General features: G+C 50.3%; 1 protein-coding gene across 6 annotated transcripts; it reads left to right on the top strand.

Moving 5' to 3' along the window:
* Positions 1–3,495: 3,495 nt before the first annotated feature.
* LOC130357208 (PPE family protein PPE10-like) lies at positions 3,496–19,426 on the top strand. Of its 6 annotated transcripts, XM_056559800.1 has the most exons (5): positions 3,496–3,650; positions 13,678–14,667; positions 14,990–16,137; positions 16,458–17,590; positions 17,913–19,426. In XM_056559800.1, the coding sequence occupies exons 1-3, from the start codon at positions 3,620–3,622 to the stop codon at positions 15,004–15,006; spliced, it is 1,038 nt and encodes a 345-aa protein (XP_056415775.1). In that variant the 5' UTR covers positions 3,496–3,619; the 3' UTR covers positions 15,007–16,137; positions 16,458–17,590; positions 17,913–19,426. The 6 variants fall into 6 exon arrangements, with proteins under 6 accessions (XP_056415775.1, XP_056415776.1, XP_056415773.1 ...); XM_056559801.1 differs by lacking the exon at positions 14,990–16,137; XM_056559798.1 differs by lacking the exon at positions 14,990–16,137 and having other exon boundaries at positions 16,448–17,590.
* The last annotated feature ends 2,679 nt before the right edge of the window (positions 19,427–22,105 follow it).

Here is a 22,105-nt window from a genome sequence, read left to right as displayed (position 1 = left end):
CGCGGTGAAATCAACTGAACAGCCGGGTTAGTGTCACTTTCCCTTCAGACGCGGCGGTCAGCTTTGATCGCCACGTCTGAAGGGTTAATACAGGGCATCACCGCGATTGGTGATGTCCTGTATTAGCCGCGGGTCCCGGCCGTTGATGGCCGCAGGGACCACCGCGATAGAGGTGTATTCGCCGTATAAGACGCACCGACTTTTTCCCCCCAGTTTTGGGGAAGAAAAAGTGCGTCTTATACGGCGAAAAATACGGTATATATAAAGATAGTATAATTCCAAATGTGACGCACCATATAAAGTGCCGTGATGAAATGTGAGACTGTGTGTAAACTATATGGCTTGAGTGACTATAAGGTGTGTGCTATTGTGAAAGTGAGTCTGTATGCAGATGTGTGTTACAAGAAGGTGTGTGTAAGCTGTGTGACTATTAGTGACAACTCAATATAAACTAGTGTGCACATAAATGTGTATACAAGTGCAAGTGGTGAAGCACTCCAATCCATTGTGCCATACTTACCCATTAGCAAATTCCACTATGGTCTAGTCTACGTGGGATCCAATTGTGGTGTAAATCCGTGGCCTGAAATCTCCGGATCTTGCTTCTACACTGTAAAGGATGAAAAATTTAAAAATGTTCTCACCCCTTCCCCTAATCTCACATTTATACATATTGCATCATTTACTCACCTTTACTCAGCTCAAGCTTAAATCGGGAATTTCGATGCAAACCCCCGCCCTTATGAATGTACCCCTAAAAATATACTACACCACACCTACACTAAATAAAGGGTAAAAAAAAATTAAAAACGAAAAAATTAAAATTAAAAACGTTATGCACGGCACTGTTTCCAAAACGGAGCCTCCAGCTGTTGCAAAATAACTCCCAGTATTGCCGGACAGCCATTGACTGTCCAGGCATGCTGGAAGTTTTGCAACAGCTGGAGGCACCCTGGAGGAGGGTGGGGGGGGGGGGACGTTCAGCTATTGCAAAACTACAACTCATTGACAGACCGTGTATGCTGGGAGTTTTAGTTATGCAACAGCTCTAGGCGCATTGGTTGGGAAACACTGAGTTAGGTAACATATTAATGCACTGTTTCCGCAGCTGTGTACCTCCAGCTGTTGCTAAACTACAACTCCCAGCAAGCATGGTCTGTCAGTACATGCAGGGAGTTGTAGTTTTGCAACAGCTGGAGGCACACTGGTTGGGAAACACTGAGTTAGGAAACAGATAGTATTTCCTAACCAATGTGCCTCCAGTTGTTGCAAAACTACAACTTCCAGCATGCCCGGACAGCCAAAGGGCATGCTGGGAGTTGTAGTTTTGCAACAACTGGAGGAGAACAGTTTGAAGACCACTGTGTGGAGGTCTAAAAACTGTGGCCCTCCAGATGTTGCAAATTTTTAGCTCCAAGCATGCCCAGACTGCCCAGGCATGCTGGGAGTTGTAGTTCTACAACATCTGGCCCTTCTGCTGTTGCCAAAACTACAAATCTCAGCATGCCCAGACTGTCGGGGCGTGCTGGGAGTTAGTGATGAGCGGCATTGGCCATATTCGAATCCACAATATTTTGTGAATATATAGATGAATATTAGTCCTATATTCGTGAATTTTGTGTATTCGTTATATTCGCATATGTGAATATTTGCATATTCACGTATTCGAGGAAGAAAACAGTGAGGGGGGGGGGGGGGGGGCAACTTTACTATTGGTTACTGGGGATGTTGTTGATAAGCTCTGACAAGTGTATTTGCATCATTCTAATTGACCCACAGGTGAAAAGAAGGAATATGTGAATATACCATTATGCGGAAAAACTAATATTTGCAATAATTGCGATATTCGCGATAAAAATTTGAAATCACGGCTATCGCCGACAAGGGGGGGGGGGGGTACTGTCTCAGGACCCACCTAGGTGATGTGCCGGGATGGCTGCTGATACCGTTCCGATCACCGCCCGCTGCATGAACAGAAATGCCAAAGGCGTACAGGCGCCCTTGGTCCTTAAGTACCAGGGAGCGAGAGTGTACCTGTACGCCCTTGGTCCCCAACAGGTAAAAAAATAAAATACAAACAAGTAAAAAAATAAAACAAACAACAACATCGGTCCAAAAATACAAATCTGTCGGAGACCAAACCTGATGTGATTTTCCTGTAGCAACCAATCACAGTTCAGCTTTCATTTTACCAGAGCTTGTGGCTGCAGCAGGGTTTTTGAGGTATAAGGGGTCGTTGTATTTTTGGGGTCTCCATTTGGGGTTTACCTCAGGTATATTCAGATGTTGTCATCATGGGGGACATTTATCAAACCTTTGCTGAGGAAGAGTGGGGGCAGTTGCCCATAGCAACCAATCAGATCGCTTCTTTCCTTTAACAAAAAAAAAAGGCCTCTGGGAAATGAAAGAAGCTTTCTGATTGGTTGCTATGGGCAACTGCGCCACCATTAGAGGCAAAACTGTGACAAAATACTTCACTTTATTCACAGAAAAACCAATGCATTTACCACATCCTCAGCTTAGCTGCATCTCCTGACGGTTATGGCCATTGGTCTCCATTTAATGAAGGAAAGGGGGATTGTGGGAAAGTGTGCGCCCTGTTGCCTGGCAACCGTAGGGTCACATTTCAGAGAGGAAACCAAGAAGTGATCAAATCCATACACTTCTGAATTTACCAACTTTACTTCATGGGAGACCCCCCTGTAATGATCCCATGGGGGTGAATTTATTATTGTTGGTGTATGTCAACCATTTTTGTCCGCCTTTATTTTGTGTGGTGCTAATGTGTTCATGCGCCAAAATGTATTATGGCCACAGGACATGTGATAACTTTTCCACAAGGTAAACAGTTCCTGAAATTATGCACCAGTCCACCATTTTCTATGGTTTAATCGTCGCAGGAAAAAAAAATGGTGTATTTTCTACACACAGGGGGAGATTTATCAAAACCCGTGCAGAGGAAGAGTGGTGCAGTTGCCCATAGCAACCAATCAGATTGCTTCTTTCATTTTCCACAGGCCTCTTTAGAGGCCTGTGGAAAATGAAAGAAGCAATCTGATTGGTTGCTATGGGCGACTGCACCACTCTTCCTCTGCACAGGTTTTGATAAATCTCCCCCACAGAGTGAAGCCTTATCTGAACTGGTGTATATCTGTGGGTTTTTGGAGGTGTTTGCGCATAATGGGGGAGATTTATCAAAACCTGTGCAGAGGAAAACTTGCCCAGTTGCCCATAGCAACCAATCAGATTGCTTCTTTCATTTTTCACAGGCCTTCATAAAAACGAAAGCAGCGAGCTGATTGGTTGCTATGGGCAACTGGGCAAGTTTTCCTCTGCACAGGTTTTGATAAATCTCCCCCAATGTGCAAAAATGTGCAAATTTTTACCACCAAAAAAACTGTAAAACCAATAATAAATTCACTATTTTTGGGGGGATACCTGAATATCCATTACTTTATATCTATATATTACTCAGCTTCATAGGCTGTTGAGCCTCTTCTCAGCACATTCTAAAAGCTGATGTCATTTGATGACATCACAGATGAGCTCACATTGGATATCTCTTCACATCTGCGGTGGGAGTTGAGGAGTAAACATCACATAGTACGACTGAAAAGACATGTCCGTCAAGTTCAACCAAGGAGGTGAAGGTAAGGGGTACAGGTGGATGGAGGAGAGGGGGGGCGTCTATGGGGGAGATTTATCAAAATCTGTCCAGAGGAAAAGTTGGTGAGTTGCTCATAGCAACCAATCAGATCGCTTCTTTCATTATTAAAGAGGCCTGTGAACAATGAAAGAAGCTATATTTTTTGTATGGGTCATTTATATACTTATAAGCGTTGATCATATCCCCCCCAAGGGCATCTGATGTTGCAGATTATTACTCTCCTAGGACATATGATGCTGCAGGTTATTACTCCCCCTGGACATATAGTGCTGCAGGTTATTACTCCCCTTGGACATCTGATACTGCAGGTTATTACTCCCCCTGGACATATGATGTTGCAGGTTATTACTCCCCTTGGACATCTGATGCTGCAGGTTATTACTCCCCCTGGACATATAGTGCTGCAGGTTATTACTCTCCTAGGACATATAGTGCTGCAGGTTATTACTCCCCTTGGACATCTGATGCTGCAGGTTATTACTCCCCCTGGACATATGATGTTGCAGGTTATTACTCCCCTTGGACATCTGATGCTGCAGGTTATTACTCCTCCTGGACATATAGTGCTGCAGGTTATTACTCCCCCTGGACATATAGTGCTGCAGTTTATTACTCCCCCTGGACATATGATGCTGCAGGTTAATACTCTCCTAGGACATATGATGTTGCAGGTTATTACTCCCCCTGGACATATAGTGATGCAGGTTATTACTCCCCATGGACATATGATACTGCAGGTTATTACTCCCCCTAGACATTAGATGCTGCAGGTTATTACTCCCCCTGGACATATAGTGCTGCAGGTTATTACTCCCCCTGGACATATAGTGCTGCAGGTTATTACTCCCCCTGGACATATAATGCTGCAGGTTATTACTCCCCCTGGACGTATGATGCTGCAGGTTATTACTCCCCCTGGACATATGATGCTGCAGGTTATTACGACCCCTGGACATATAGTGCTGCAGTTTATTACTCCCCCTGGACATATGATGCTGCAGGTTATTACTCCCCCTGGACATATAGTGCTGCAGTTTATTACTCTCCTAGGACATATAGTGCTGCAGTTTATTACTCCCCCTGGACATATGATGCTGCAGGTTATAACTACCCTAGGACATATGATGCTGCAGGTTATTACTCCCCCTGGACATATAGTGATGCAGGTTATTACTCCCCATGGACATATGATACTGCAGGTTATTACTCCCCCTAGACATTAGATGCTGCAGGTTATTACTCCCCTTGGACATCTGATGCTGCAGGTTATTACTCCCCCTGGACATATAGTGCTGCAGGTTATTACTCCCCCTGGACATATAGTGCTGCAGGTTATTACTCCCCCTGGACATTTAATGCTGCAGGTTATTACTCCCCCTGGACGTATGATGCTGCAGGTTATTACTCCCCCTGGACATATAGTGCTGCAGGTTATTACTCCCCCTGGACATATGATGCTGCAGGTTATTACTCTCCCTGGACATATAGTGCTGCAGTTTATTACTCCCCCTGGACATATGATGCTGCAGGTTATTACTCCCCCTGGACATATAGTGCTGCAGTTTATTACTCTCCTAGGACATATAGTGCTGCAGTTTATTACTCCCCCTGGACATATGATGCTGCAGGTTATAACTACCCTAGGACATATGATGCTGCAGGTTATTACTCCCCCTGGACATATGATACTGCAGGTTATTACTCCCCCTAGACATATGATGTTGCAGGTTATTACTCCCCTTGGACATCTGATGCTGCAGGTTATTACTCCCCCTGGACATATAGTGCTGCAGGTTATTACTCCCCCTGGACATATAGTGCTGCAGGTTATTACTCCCCCTGGACATATAATGCTGCAGGTTATTACTCCCCCTGGACATATGATGCTGCAGGTTATTACTCCCCCTGGACGTATGATGCTGCAGGTTATTACTCCCCCTGGACATATAGTGCTGCAGTTTATTACTCCCCCTGGACATATGATGCTGCAGGTTATTACTCCCCCTGGACGTATGATGCTGCAGGTTATTACTCCCCCTGGACATATAGTGCTGCAGTTTATTACTCCCCCTGGACATATGATGCTGCAGGTTATTACTCCCCCTGGACATATAGTGCTGCAGTTTATTACTCTCCTAGGACATATAGTGCTGCAGTTTATTACTCCCCCTGGACATCTGATGCTGCAGGTTATTACTCCCCCTGGACATATGATGCTGCAGGTTAATACTCTCCTAGGACATATAGTGCTGCAGGTTATTACTCCCCTTGGACATCTGATGCTGCAGGTTATTACTCCCCCTGGACATATGATGTTGCAGGTTATTACTCCCCTTGGACATCTGATGCTGCAGGTTATTACTCCCCCTGGACATATAGTGCTGCAGGTTATTACTCCCCCTGGACATATAGTGCTGCAGGTTATTACTCCCCCTGGACATATAATGCTGCAGGTTATTACTCCCCCTGGACATATGATGCTGCAGGTTATTACTCCCCCTGGACATATAGTGCTGCAGGTTATTACTCCCCCTGGACATATAGTGCTGCAGTTTATTACTCTCCTAGGACATATAGTGCTGCAGTTTATTACTCCCCCTGGACATATGATGCTGCAGGTTATTACTCCCCCTGGAAATATAGTGCTGCAGTTTATTACTCTCCTAGGACATATGATGCTGCAGGTTATTACTACCCTAGGACATATTATGCTGCAGGTTATTACTCCCCCTGGATATATAGTGATGCAGGTTATTACTCCCCATGGACATATGATACTGCAGGTTATTACTCCCCCTAGACATTAGATGCTGCAGGTTATTACTCCCCCTGGACATATAGTGCTACAGGTTATTACTCCCCCTGGACATATAGTTCTGCAGGTTATTACTCCCCCTGGACATATAGTGCTGCAGGTTATTACTCCCCCTGGACATATAGTGATGCAGGTTATTACTCCCCATGGACATATGATACTGCAGGTTATTACTCCCCCTAGACATTAGATGCTGCAGGTTATTACTCCCCCTGGAAATATAGTGCTGCAGGTTATTACTCCCCCTGGACATATAGTGCTGCAGGTTATTACTCCCCTTGGACATCTGATGCTGCAGGTTATTACTCCCCCTGGACATATGATGCTGCAGGTTAATACTCTCCTAGGACATATAGTGCTGCAGGTTATTACTCCCCTTGGACATCTGATGCTGCAGGTTATTACTCCCCCTGGACATATGATGTTGCAGGTTATTACTCCCCTTAGACATCTGATGCTGCAGGTTATTACTCCCCCTGGACATATAGTGCTGCAGGTTATTACTCCCCCTGGACATATAGTGCTGCAGGTTATTACTCCCCCTGGACATATAGTGCTGCAGTTTATTACTCTCCTAGGACATATAGTGCTGCAGTTTATTACTCCCCCTGGACATATGATGCTGCAGGTTATTACTCCCCCTGGAAATATAGTGCTGCAGTTTATTACTCTGCTAGGACATACAGTGCTGCAGTTTAATACTCCCCCTGGACATATGATGCTGCAGGTTATTACTACCCTAGGACATATGATGCTGCAGGTTATTACTCCCCCTGGACATATAGTGATGCAGGTTATTACTCCCCATGGACATATGATACTGCAGGTTATTACTCCCCCTAGACATTAGATGCTGCAGGTTATTACTCCCCCTGGACATATAGTGCTGCAGGTTATTACTCCCCCTGGACATATAATGCTGCAGGTTATTACTCCCCCTGGACATATAGTGCTGCAGGTTATTACTCCCCTTGGACATCTGATGCTGCAGGTTATTACTCCCCCTGGACATATGATGCTGCAGGTTAATACTCCCCTTGGACATCTGATGCTGCAGGTTATTACTCCCCCTGGACATATAGTGCTGCAGGTTATTACTCTCCTAGGACATATGGTGCTGCAGGTTATTACTCCCCTTGGACATCTGATGCTGCAGGTTATTACTCCCCCTGGACATATGATGTTGCAGGTTATTACTCCCCTTGGACATCTGATGCCGCAGGTTATTACTCCCCCTGGACATATAGTGCTGCAGGTTATTACTCCCCCTGGACATATAGTGCTGCAGGTTATTACTCCCCCTGGACATATAATGCTGCAGGTTATTACTCCCCCTGGACATATGATGTTGCAGGTTATTACTCCCCCTGGACATATGATGCTACAGGTTATTACTCCCCCTAGACATATGATGTTGCAGGTTATTACTCCCCCTGGACATATGATGTTGCAGGTTATTACTCCCCCTGGACATATGATACTGCAGGTTATTACTCCCCCTAGACATATGATGTTGCAGGTTATTACTCCCCCTTGACATATGATGCTACAGGTTATTACTCCCCCTGGACACATAGTGCTGCAGGTTATTACTCCCCCTGGACATATAGTGCTGCAGTTTATTACTCTCCTAGAACATATAGTGCTGCAGTTTATTACTCCCCCTGGACATATGATGCTGCAGGTTATTACTCCCCCTGGAAATATAGTGCTGCAGTTTATTACTCTCCTAGGACATATAGTGCTGCAGTTTAATACTCCCCCTGGACATATGATGCTGCAGGTTATTACTACCCTAGGACATATGATGCTGCAGGTTATTACTCCCCCTGGACATATAGTGATGCAGGTTATTACTCCCCATGGACATATGATGCTGCAGGTTATTACTCCCCATGGACATACGATACTGCAGGTTATTACTCCCCCTAGACATTAGATGCTGCAGGTTATTACTCCCCCTGGACATATAGTGCTGCAGGTTATTACTCCCCCTGGACATATAATGCTGCAGGGTATTACTCCCCCTGGACGTATGATGCTGCAGGTTATTACTCCCCCTGGACATATAGTGCTGCAGGTTATTACTCCCCCTGGACATATGATGCTGCAGGTTATTACTCCCCCTGGACATATAGTGCTGCAGTTTATTACTCCCCCTGGACATATGATGCTGCAGGTTATTACTCCCCCTGGACATATAGTGCTGCAGTTTATTACTCTCCTAGGACATATAGTGCTGCAGGTTATTACTCCCCTTGAACATCTGATGCTGCAGGTTATTACTCCCCCTGGACATATGATGTTGCAGGTTATTACTCCCCTTGGACATCTGATGCTGCAGGTTATTACTCCCCCTGGACATATAGTGCTGCAGGTTATTACTCCCGCTGGACATATAGTGCTGCAGGTTATTACTCCCCCTGGACATATAATGCTGCAGGTTATTACTCCCCCTGGACATATGATGCTGCAGGTTATTACTCCCCCTGGACACATAGTGCTGCAGGTTATTACTCCCCCTGGACATATAGTGCTGCAGTTTATTACTCTCCTAGGACATATAGTGCTGCAGTTTATTACTCCCCCTGGACATATGATGCTGCAGGTTATTACTCCCCCTGGAAATATAGTGCTGCAGTTTATTACTCTCCTAGGACATATAGTGCTGCAGTTTAATACTCCCTCTGGACATATGATGCTGCAGGTTATTACTACCCTAGGACATATGATGCTGCAGGTTATTACTCCCCCTGGACATATAGTGATGCAGGTTATTACTCCCCATGGACATATGATACTGCAGGTTATTACTCCCCCTGGACATATAGTGCTGCAGGTTATTACTCCCCCTAGACATTAGATGCTGCAGGTTATTACTCCCCTTGGACATATAGTGCTGCAGGTTATTACTCCCCCTGGACATATGATGCTGCAGGTTATTACTCTCCTAGGACATATAGTGCTGCAGGTTATTACTCCCCTTGGACATCTGATGCTGCAGGTTATTACTCCCCCTGGACATATGATGTTGCAGGTTATTACTCCCCTTGGACATCTGATGCTGCAGGTTATTACTCCCCCTGGACATATAGTGCTGCAGGTTATTACTCCCCCTGGACATATAGTGCTGCAGGTTATTACTCCCCCTGGACATATAATGCTGCAGGTTATTACTCCCCCTGGACATATGATGCTGCAGGTTATTACTCCCCCTGGACATATAGTGCTGCAGGTTATTACTCCCCCTGGACATATGATGCTGCAGGTTATTACTCCCCCTGGACATATAGTGCTGCAGTTTATTACTCTCCTAGGACATATAGTGCTGCAGTTTATTACTCCCCCTGGACATATGATGATGCAGGTTTTTACTCCACCTGGAAATATAGTGCTGCAGTTTATTACTCTACTAGGACATATAGTGCTGCAGTTTAATACTCCCCCTGGACATATGATGCTGCAGGTTATTACTACCCTAGGACATATGATGCTGCAGGTTATTACTCCCCCTGGACATATAGTGATGCAGGTTATTACTCCCCATGGACATATGATACTGCAGGTTATTACTCCCCCTAGACATTAGATGCCGCAGGTTATTACTCCCCCTGGACATATAGTGCTGCAGGTTATTACTCCCCCTGGACATATAATGCTGCAGGTTATTACTCCCCCTGGACATATAGTGCTGCAGGTTATTACTCCCCTTGGACATCTGATGCTGCAGGTTATTACTCCCCCTGGACATATGATGCTGCAGGTTAATACTCCCCTTGGACATCTGATGCTGCAGGTTATTACTCCCCCTGGACATATAGTGCTGCAGGTTATTACTCTCCTAGGACATATAGTGCTGCAGGTTATTACTCCCCTTGGACATCTGATGCTGCAGGTTATTACTCCCCCTGGACATATGATGTTGCAGGTTATTACTCCCCTGGACATCTGATGCCGCAGGTTATTACTCCCCCTGGACATATAGTGCTGCAGGTTATTACTCCCCCTGGACATATAGTGCTGCAGGTTATTACTCCCCCTTGACATATAATGCTGCAGGTTATTACTCCCCCTGGACATATGATGCTACAGGTTATTACTCCCCCTGGATACATAGTGCTGCAGGTTATTACTCCCCCTGGACATATAGTGATGCAGGTTATTACTCCCCATGGACATACGATACTGCAGGTTATTACTCCCCCTAGACATTAGATGCTGCAGGTTATTACTCCCCCTGGACATATAGTGCTGCAGGTTATTACTCCCCCTGGACATATAATGCTGCAGGTTATTACTCCCCCTGGACGTATGATGCTGCAGGTTATTACTCCCCCTGGACATATAGTGCTGCAGGTTATTACTCCCCCTGGACATATGATGCTGCAGGTTATTACTCCCCCTGGACATATAGTGCTGCAGTTTATTACTCCCCCTGGACATATGATGCTGCAGGTTATTACTCCCCCTGGACATATAGTGCTGCAGTTTATTACTCTCCTAGGACATATAGTGCTGCAGTTTATTACTCCCCCTGGACATATGATGCTGCAGGTTATTACTCCCCCTGGACATATGATGCTGCAGGTTAATACTCTCCTAGGACATATAGTGCTGCAGGTTATTACTCCCCTTGGACATCTGATGCTGCAGGTTATTACTCCCCCTGGACATATGATGTTGCAGGTTATTACTCCCCTTGGACATCTGATGCTGCAGGTTATTACTCCCCCTGGACATATAGTGCTGCAGGTTATTACTCCCCCTGGACATATAGTGCTGCAGGTTATTACTCCCCCTGGACATATAATGCTGCAGGTTATTACTCCCCCTGGACATATGATGCTGCAGGTTATTACTCCCCCTGGACATATAGTGCTGCAGGTTATTACTCCCCCTGGACATATGATGCTGCAGGTTATTACTCCCCCTGGACATATAGTGCTGCAGTTTTTTACTCTCCTAGGACATATAGTGCTGCAGTTTATTACTCCCCATGGACATATGATGCTGCAGGTTATTACTCCCCCTGGAAATATAGTGCTGCAGTTTATTACTCTCCTAGGACATATAGTGCTGCAGTTTAATACTCCCCCTGGACATATGATGCTGCAGGTTATTATTACCCTAGGACATATAGTGATGCAGGTTATTACTCCCCATGGACATATGATACTGCAGGTTATTACTCCCCCTAGACATTAGATGCTGCAGGTTATTACTCCCCCTGGACATATAGTGCTGCAGGTTATTACTCCCCCTTGACATATAGTGCTGCAGGTTACTACTCCCCCTGGACATATAATACTGCAGGTTATTACTCCCCCTGGACATATAGTGCTGCAGTTTATTACTCCCCCTGGACAAATGATGCTGCAGGTTATTACTCCCCCTGGACATATAGTGCTGCAGTTTATTACTCTCCTAGGACATATAGTGCTGCAGTTTATTACTCCCCCTGGACATATGATGCTGCAGCTTATAACTACCCTAGGACATATGATGCTGCAGGTTATTACTCCCCCTGGACATATAGTGATGCAGGTTATTACTCCCCATGGACATATGATACTGCAGGTTATTACTCCCCCTAGACATTAGATGCTGCAGGTTATTACTCCCCCTGGACATATAGTGCTGCAGGTTATTACTCCCCCTGGACATATAGTGCTGCAGGTTATTACTCCCCTTGGACATCTGATGCTGCAGGTTATTACTCCCCCTGGACATATGATGCTGCAGGTTAATACTCTCCTAGGACATATAGTGCTGCAGGTTATTACTCCCCTTGAACATCTGATGCTGCAGGTTATTACTCCCCCTGGACATATGATGTTGCAGGTTATTACTCCCCTTGGACATCTGATGCTGCAGGTTATTACTCCCCCTGGACATATAGTGCTGCAGGTTATTACTCCCCCTGGACATATAGCGCTGCAGGTTATTACTCCCCCTGGACATATAATGCTGCAGGTTATTACTCCCCCTGGACATATGATGCTGCAGGTTATTACTCCCCCTGGACACATAGTGCTGCAGGTTATTACTCCCCCTGGACATATAGTGCTGCAGTTTATTACTCTCCTAGGACATATAGTGCTGCAGTTTATTACTCCCTCTGGACATATGATGCTGCAGGTTATTACTCCCCCTGGAAATATAGTGCTGCAGTTTATTACTCTCCTAGGACATATAGTGCTGCAGTTTAATACTCCCCCTGGACATATGATGCTGCAGGTTATTACTACCCTAGGACATATGATGCTGCAGGTTATTACTCCCCCTGGACATATAGTGATGCAGGTTATTACTCCCCATGGACATATGATACTGCAGGTTATTACTCCCCTTAGACATTAGATGCTGCAGGTTATTACTCCCCCTGGACATATAGTGCTGCAGGTTATTACTCCCCCTGGACATATAGTGCTGCAGGTTATTACTCCCCCTGGACATATGATGCTGCAGGTTATTACTCCCCTTGGACATCTGATGCTGCAGGTTATTACTCCCCCTGGACATATGATGTTACAGGTTATTACTCCCCTTGGACATCTGATGCTGCAGGTTATTACTCCCCCTAAACATATAGTGCTGCAGGTTATTACTCCCCCTGGACATATAGTGCTGCAGGTTATTACTCCCCCTGGACATATAATGCTGCAGGTTATTACTCCCCCTGGACATATGATGCTGCAGGTTATTACTCCCCCTGGACATATAGTGCTGCAGGTTATTACTCCCCCTGGACATATGATGCTGCAGGTTATTACTCCCCCTGGACATATAGTGCTGCAGTTTATTACTCTCCTAGGACATATAGTGCTGCAGTTTATTACTCCCCCTGGACATATGATGCTGCAGGTTATTACTCCCCCTGGAAATATAGTGCTGCAGTTTATTACTCTCCTAGGACATATAGTGCTGCAGTTTAATACTCCCCCTGGACATATGATGCTGCAGGTTATTACTACCCTAGGACATATGATGCTGCAGGTTATTACTCCCCCTGGACATTAGATGCTGCAGGTTATTACTCCCTCTGGACATATGACACTGCAGGTTATTAAAATTATATATTTTTGCCCTCCTAACATGCCTAGCTGAGGTTTTCATGCTGACGTCGCCAGAACATAATAAAGTACCTGGATAATGATGCATGTGTAATTATATCTCCTGTTTTTTACACCTCCAGCTCCAGCACCGTTAACGACCAGGACCGTCAGCATCAACACCGTCAGCTCTGGCACCGTCAGCATCGGCTCCATCAGCCCTGGCACCGCCAGCCCCAACACCGCCAGCCCCCGCACCGTCGTCTCCGGCACCCTCAGCCCTGGCAGCATCAGCCCCGGCAGCGTCAGCATCGGCACTGTCAGCCCCGGCACCGTCAGCCCCGCCACTGTCAGCCTCGGCACAATCAGCATCGGCACCGTCAGCCCCATCACCTTCAGCCCCGGCACCGCAAGCATTGGCCCCGTCAGCCCCGTCACCGTCAGCCCTGGCACCGTCAGCCCTGGCACTGTCAGCCCTGGCACAGTCAGCCCGGCAACGTCAGCCCTGGCACCGTCAGCATCAGCACCGTCAGTCCCGGCACCGTCAGCATTGGCACCGTCAGCCTTGGCACCGTCAGCCCCGGCACCGTCAGCCCCGGCACCGTCAGCATCGGCACCGTCAGCTCTGGCACCGTCAGCTCCAACAACGTCGGCTCCATTCAATTATTGGATGTCTGGCAACATTGGCTCTGGCAACGTCGGCACTGGCAACGTCGGCTCTGGCAACGTCGGCACTGGCAACGTCGGCTCTGGCAACGTCGGCACTGGCAACGTCGGCTCTGGCAACGTCGGCTCTGGCAACGTCGGCACTGGCAACGTCGGCTCTGGCAACATCGGCACTGGCAACGTCGGCACTGGCAATGTCGGCTCTGGCAACATCGGCTATGGCAACGTCGGCACTGGCAACGTCAGCTCTGGCAACGTCGGCACTGGCAACGTCGGTTTTGGCAACGTGGGCTCTGGTAACGTTGGCTCTGGCAATGTCGGCACTGGCAACCTTAGCTCTGGCAACTTTGGCACTGGCAACGTCGGCTCTGGCAACATCGGCTCTGGCAATGTCGGCACTGGCAATGTAGGCTCTGGCAACGTCGGCTCTGCACCTTTGGCAACGGAACCATCAGCTCCAACAACAAGTAGGGGGTCTCAGAAAATTCGTAGGTCCCTAAGTCCTAGCACTTCATCTGACTCCTGTGATTTCAATAAAGCCGTATACTACGGTTTTAGGTCTGGTCACAAAACCGGATATGGGTCAAAACTGAGCCTACCGGAGTCACCGTTTGACTCCGGTCGGCTCATTAAAGTAAATGGAGTTCGGCGACGGTCTGGCTGGGTATGGGAGGGCCCGGTTTTCCCCTCCCCCAGCCAGATCCGGCACCCGTACTGTGAAAACGAGGTGTAAATGTAGCTTTACCTGGATAATGATGCATGTGTAATTATATCTCATGTTTTTTACAGCTTTAGATGAGCCATGACAACTTAGGCTCTGCACCTTCAGCTCCAGCACCGTCAACACTCAGCACCATCAGCATCAACACCGTCAGCATCTGCTCCATCAGCCCTGGCACTGCCAGCCCCAACACCGCCAGCCCCCGCACCGTCGTCTCCAGCACCCTCAGCCCATTCAGCGTCAGCCCAGGCAGCGTCAGCATTGGCACTGTCAGCCCTGTCACCGTCAGCCCTGCCACCCTCAGCCTCGGCACTGTCAGCATCGCCACCGTCAGCCCCGTCACCTTCAGCCCCGGCACCCCAAGCATCGTCACCGTCAGCCCCGTCACCGTCAGCCCTGGCACCGTCAGCCCTGGCACCGTCAGCCCTGGCACAGTCAGCCCCGGCACCATCAGCCCTGGCACCGTCAGTATCAGCACCGTCAGTCCCGGCACCGTCAGCATTGGCACCGTCAGCCCTGGCACCGTCAGCCCCGGCACCGTCAGCCCTGGCACCGTCAGCCCCGGCACCGTCAGCATCGGCACCGTCAGCTCTGGCACCGTCAGCTCCAACAACGTCGGCTCCATTCAATTATTGGATGTCTGGCAACATTGGCTCTGGCAACGTCGGCTCTGGCAACGTCGGCACTGGCAACGTTGGCTCTGGCACCGTCGGCACTGGCAACGTCGGCTCTGGCAACGTCGGCACTGGCAACGTCGGCTCTGGCAAAGTCGGCACTGGCAACGTCGGCACTGGCAATGTCGGCTCTGGCAACGTCGGCTCTGGCAACGTCGGCACTGGCAATGTCAGCTCTGGCAATGTCGGCACTGGCATCGTCGGCTTTGGCAACGTGGGCTCTGGTAACGTTGGCTCTGGCAATGTCGGCACTGGCAACCTTAGCTCTGGCAACTTTGGCACTGACAACGTCGGCTCTGGCAACGTCGGCACTGGCAATGTCGGCACTGGCAATGTAGGCTCTGGCAATGTCGGCTCTGCACCTTTGGCAACGGAACCATCAGCGCCAACAACAAGAAGGGGATCTCAGCATCAGCTCCGTCAGCAGCGTCACCGTCAGCATCGGCACCGTCAGCATCGACACAGCTCCGGAACCATCAGCTCCAGCACCATCAGCCCCAGCTCTGCACCTTTGGCAACGGAACCATCAGCTCCAACAACAAGTAGGGGGTCTCAGAGAATTCGTAGGTCCCTATGTCCTAGCACTTCACCTGACTCCTGTGATTTAAATAAAGCCGTATACTACGGCTTTAGGTCTGGTCACAAAACCGGATATGGGTCAAAATGAGCCTACCGGAGTCACCGATTGACTCCGGTCGGCTCATTAAAGTAAATGGAGTTCGGCGACGGTCTGGCTGGGTATGGGAGGGCCCGGTTTCCCCTCCCCCAGCCAGATTCGGCACCCATACTGTGAAAACGAGGTGTGAATGCAGCTTTGCCTGGATAATGATGCATGTGTAATTATATCTCAAGTTTTTTACAGCTTTAGATGAGCCATGACAACTTAGGCTCTGCACCTTCAGCTCCAGCACCGTCAACGCTCAGCACCATCAGCATCAACACCGTCAGCATCTGCTCCATCAGCCCTGGCACTGCCAGCCCCAACACCGCCAGCCCCCGCACCGTCGTCTCCAGCACCCTCAGCCCATTCAGCGTCAGCCCAGGCAGTGTCAGCATTGGCACTGTCAGCCCTGTCACCGTCAGCCCTGCCACCCTCAGCCTCGGCACTGTCAGCATCGCCACCGTCAGCCCCGTCACCTTCAGCCCCGGCACCCCAAGCATCGTCACCGTCAGCCCCGTCACCGTCAGCCCTGGCACCGTCAGCCCTGGCACCGTCAGCCCTGGCACAGTCAGCGCCGGCACCATCAGCCCTGGCACCGTCAGTATCAGCACTGTCAGTCCCGGCACCGTCAGCATTGGCACCGTCAGCCCTGGCACCGTCAGCCCCGGCACCGTCAGCCCTGGCACCGTCAGCCCCGGCACCGTCAGCATCGGCACCGTCAGCTCTGGCACCGTCAGCTCCAACAACGTCGGCTCCATTCAATTATTGGATGTCTGGCAACATTGGCTCTGGCAACGTCGGCTCTGGCAACGTCGGCACTGGCAACGTTGGCTCTGGCACCGTCGGCACTGGCAACGTCGGCACTGGCAACGTCGGCTCTGGCAAAGTCGGCACTGGCAACATCGGCACTGGCAATGTCGGCTCTGGCAACATCGGCTCTGGCAACGTCGGCACTGGCAATGTCGGCTCTGGCAATGTCGGCAGTGGCAACGTCGGCTTTGGCAACGTGGGCTCTGGTAACGTTGGCTCTGGCAATGTCGGCACTGGCAACCTTAGCTCTGGCAACTTTGGCACTGGCAACGTCGGCTCTGGCAACGTCGGCTCTGGCAATGTCGGCACTGGCAACGTAGGCTCTGGCAACGTCGGCTCTGCACCTTTGGCAACGGAACCATCAGCGCCAACAACAAGAAGGGGATCTCAGCATCAGCTCCATCAGCAGCGCCACCGTCAGCATCGGCACCGTCAGAATCGACACAGCTCCGGAACCATCAGCTCCAGCACCATCAGCCCCAGCTCTGCACCTTTGGCAACGGAACCATCAGCTCCAACAACAAGTAGGGGGTCTCAGAGAATTCGTAGGTCCCTATGTCCTAGCACTTCACCTGACTCCTGTGATTTAAATAAAGCCGTATACTACGGCTTTAGGTCTGGTCACAAAACCGGATATGGGTCAAAAATGAGCCTACCGGAGTCACCGATTGGCTCCGGTCGGCTCATTAAAGTAAATGGAGTTCGGCGACGGTCTGGCTGGGTATGGGAGGGCCCGGTTTTCCCCTCCCCCAGCCAGATTCGGCACCCGTACTGTGAAAACGAGGTGTGAATGCAGCTTTACCTGGATAATGATGCATGTGTAATTATATCTCAAGTTTTTTACAGCTTTAGATGAGCCATTACAACTTAGGCTCTGCACCTTCAGCTCCAGCACCGTCAACGCTCAGCACCATCAGCATAGGCTCCATCAGCCCTGACACCGCCAGCACCAGCACTGTCAGCCCACGCATTGTCAGCTCCGGCATCCTCAGCCCCGACAGCGTCAGCCCCGGCAGTGTCAGCATTGGCACTGTCAGCCCCGGCACCGTCAGCCCTGCCACGTCAGCCTCGGCAGCGTCAGCATCGGCACCGTCAGCCCCGGCACCTTCAGCCCCGGCACCGTCAGCATCGTCACCGTCAGCCCTGGCACCGTCAGCCCTGGCACCGTCAGCCCCGGCACCGTCAGCCCTGGCACCGTCAGCCCCGGCACCGTCAGCATCGGCACCGTCAGCTCTGGCACCGTCAGCTCCAACAGCGTCAGCTCCATCCAATTATTGGATGTCTGGCAACATTGGCTCTGGCAACGTCGGCACTGGCAACGTCGGTACTGGCAACGTCGGCACTGGCAACGTCGGCTCTGGCAACGTCGGCACTGGCAACGTCGGCTCTGGCAACGTCGGCACTGGCAACGTCGGCTCTGGCAACGTCGGCACTGGTAACGTCGGCTCTGGCAACGTCGGCTCTGGCAACGTCGGCACTGGCAACGTAGGCGCTGGCAATGTCGGCTCTGGCAACGTCGTTACTGGCAACGTTGGCACTAGCAACGTCGGCTCTGGCAACGTCGGCACTGGCAACGTAGGCTCTGGCAACGTCGGCACTGGCAACGTCAGCTCTGCACTTCTGGCAATGGAACCATCAGCTCCAACAACGAGAAGGGGATCTCAGCATCGGCTACATCAGCATCAACACCGTCAGCATCGGCTCCATCAGCCCTGACACCGCCAGCACCAGCACTGTCAGCCCACGCATTGTCAGCTCCGGCACCCTCAGCCCCGACAGCGTCAGCCCCGGCAGTGTCAGCATTGGCACTGTCAGCCCCGGCACCGTCAGCCCCGCCACGTCAGCCTCGGCACCGTCAGCATCGGCACCGTCAGCCCCGGCACCTACAGCCCCGGCACCGTCAGCATCGGCACCGTCAGCCCTGGCACCGTCAGCCCTGGCACCGTCAGCCCCGACACCGTCAGCCCTGGCACCGTCAGCCCCGGCACCGTCAGCATCGGCACCGTCAGCTCTGGCACCGTCAGCTCCAACAGCGTCAGCTCCATCCAATTATTGGATGTCTGGCAACATTGGCTCTGGCAACGTCGGCACTGGCAACGTCGGCACTGGCAACGTCGGCACTGGCAACGTCGGCTCTGGCAACGTCGGCACTGGCAACGTCGGCTCTGGCAACGTCGGCACTGGCAACGTCGGCTCTGGCAATGTCGGCACTGGTAACGTCGGCTCTGGCAACGTCGGCTCTGGCAACGTCGGCACTGGCTACGTAGCTGGCAATGTCGGCTCTGGCAACGTCGTTACTGGCAACGTTGGCACTGGCAACGTCGGCTCTGGCAACGTCGACACTGGCAACGTAGGCTCTGGCAACGTCGGCACTGGCAACGTCAGCTCTGCACTTCTGGCAATGGAACCATCAGCTCCAACAACGAGAAAGGGATCTCAGCATCGTCTACATCAGCATCAACACCGTCAGCATCGGCTCCATCAGCCCTGACACCGCCAGCACCAGCACTGTCAGCCCACGCAGTGTCAGCTCCGGCACCCTCAGCCCCGACAGCGTCAGCCCCGGCAGTGTCAGCATTGGCACTGTCAGCCCCGGCACCGTCAGCCCCGCCACGTCAGCCTCGGCACCGTCAGCATCGGCACCGTCATCCCCGACACCTTCAGCCCCGGCACCGTCAGCATCGGCACCGTCAGCCCTGGCACCGTCAGCCCTGGCACCGTCAGCCCCGGCACCGTCAGCCCTGGCACCGTCAGCCCCGGCACCGTCAGCATCGGCACCGTCAGCTCTGGCACCGTCAGCTCCAACAGCGTCAGCTCCATCCAATTATTGGATGTCTGGCAACATTGGCTCTGGCAACGTCGGCACTGGCAACGTCGGCACTGGCAACGTCGGCACTGGCAACGTCGGCTCTGGCAACGTCGGCACTGGCAACGTCGGCTCTGGCAACGTCGGCACTGGCAACGTCGGCTCTGGCAACGTCGGCACTGGTAACGTCGGCTCTGGCAACGTCGGCTCTGGCAATGTCGGCACTGGCTACGTAGCTGGCAATGTCGGCTCTGGCAACGTCGTTACTGGCAACGTTGGCACTGGCAACGTCGGCTCTGGCAACGTCGGCACTGGCAACGTAGGCTCTGGCAACGTCGGCACTGGCAACGTCAGCTCTGCACTTCTGGCAATGGAACCATCAACTCCAACAACGAGAAGGGGATCTCAGCATCGGCTACGTCAGCAGTGTCACCTTCAGCATCGGCACCATCACCTGACTCCTGTGATTTAAATAAAGCTGTATCCATTTTATCACCTGTTTAGTTTGTTTTTTAATATTATGTATTTATTGTAGTGGGAGTTGTTTTAACCCCTTCAGGACAGGTACGCCCTAACGTGCTGGTGCTTAAGGACATAGGGCGTACCTGTACAACCATGGGAATTCCAGCCCCTGACGCCAGCTGGGCGAGAACCGGACCAGGATGCCTGCTGAAATCATTCAGCAGGCATCCCGTGACAACACCTGCGGGGGTTCTGGGACACTTCAATGTTGGCGATCACTGCAAATCACCTATCAATTCAGATTGGCGATTTGTGGTGATTCCGAGTAAATCGAGTCCCCAGTGACCTTTAGCAGCAGGAGGTGGCACTGATGCAACCTTATGGTCGTCCTGATTTAAGACTCCTGCTGTGGGGGTGTCCCCAACAGCACCTGCTCCGCCCCTATTCCAGAGGGTGAGAGTTGATGCCGGGAGTCATTAACTGGACCAGGGGCCCCCGATCCCCCTGCATCGGCAGCGAGATCGGGGCCCCAGGAGCGGACTCAGCAGTGGTGACAGGCAGGCTGGAGGACGAGCGCAGCAGCAGGAGGTAAGTCCGTGCCTCCTGCTGTTTCTTAGCAACAACTCCCAGCATGCACAAAAGGGCATGCTGGGAGTTGTTGTTATGCAATGGCAGAAGGCACAACTACAACTCCCAGCATGGCCTTTGGTAGTTTGTGCATGCTGGGGGGGTTTCAGTTAGGCAACTGCCGGAGGCGCATTTTTTCTATGAAAAGTGCTTCTCCAGCTGTTGCATAACTACAAGTCCCAGCATGCCCATTGGCTGTCAGTGCATGCTGAGAGTTGTAGTTTTTTTAAAACAGGTTGCGAAACACAAAGTTTGTTACCTAACTCAATGTTTCACAACCAGGGTGCCGCCAGCTGTTGTAAACTACAACTCCCAGCATGCACTGATAGACCGTACATGGAGTTGTAGTTTTTGTAGTTGGAGGCACACTGCTTGTGAAACACTGAGTTAAGTAACAAACTCAGTGTTTTGCGACCACTGTGCCTCCAGCTGTTGCATAACTACAACCCCCAGCATGCATGGACTGCCAAAGGGCACATTCACATGGGCGGGGGTTTACAGTGAGTTTTTCGCTGCAAGTTTGAGAAGCAGCAAATTTTCCACTGCAGCTCAAATTCAAACTCGCTGTAAACACCCGCCCATGTGAATGTACCCTAAAAACACCACACTACACAAAATAAAAAGTAAAACACTACATATATACATACCCTTACACAGATACAAGTGCCACATATGATGTATTTCCGTACTTGGGAGAAATTGGTAAACACATTTTGGGGGGATTTTTTTCCTTTTACCCCTTATGAAAAGGTAAAGTTGGGGTCTACACCAGCATGTTATTGTAAAACTTTTTTATTTTTTTTGTCTAACATGCTGGAGTTGCCCCATACTTTTCATTTTCACAAGAGATAAAAGGAGAAAAAGCCCCCAAAAATGTGTAATGCAATTCCTCCTGAGTATGGAAATACCCCATATGTGGACGTAAAATTCTCTTCGGGCGCACAACAAGGCTCAGGAGTGAGAGCGCACCATGTACATTTGAGGCCCAAATTGGTGATTTGTACAGGGGTGGCTGATTTCACAGCGGTTCTGATATGAACGCAAAAAAAAATAAATTACCCACATTAATACCCCAAAAAATAAATACCCACATTTTCATTTTGGAAACTACACCCTACACGGAACGTAACAAGGGGTATAGTGA

This window comes from Hyla sarda, chromosome 2 (genome assembly GCF_029499605.1).
Source record: "Hyla sarda isolate aHylSar1 chromosome 2, aHylSar1.hap1, whole genome shotgun sequence".
In the NCBI taxonomy this organism is placed as follows: Eukaryota; Metazoa; Chordata; class Amphibia; order Anura; family Hylidae; genus Hyla; species Hyla sarda.
This window is presented reverse-complemented; position numbering and strand designations above follow the sequence as displayed.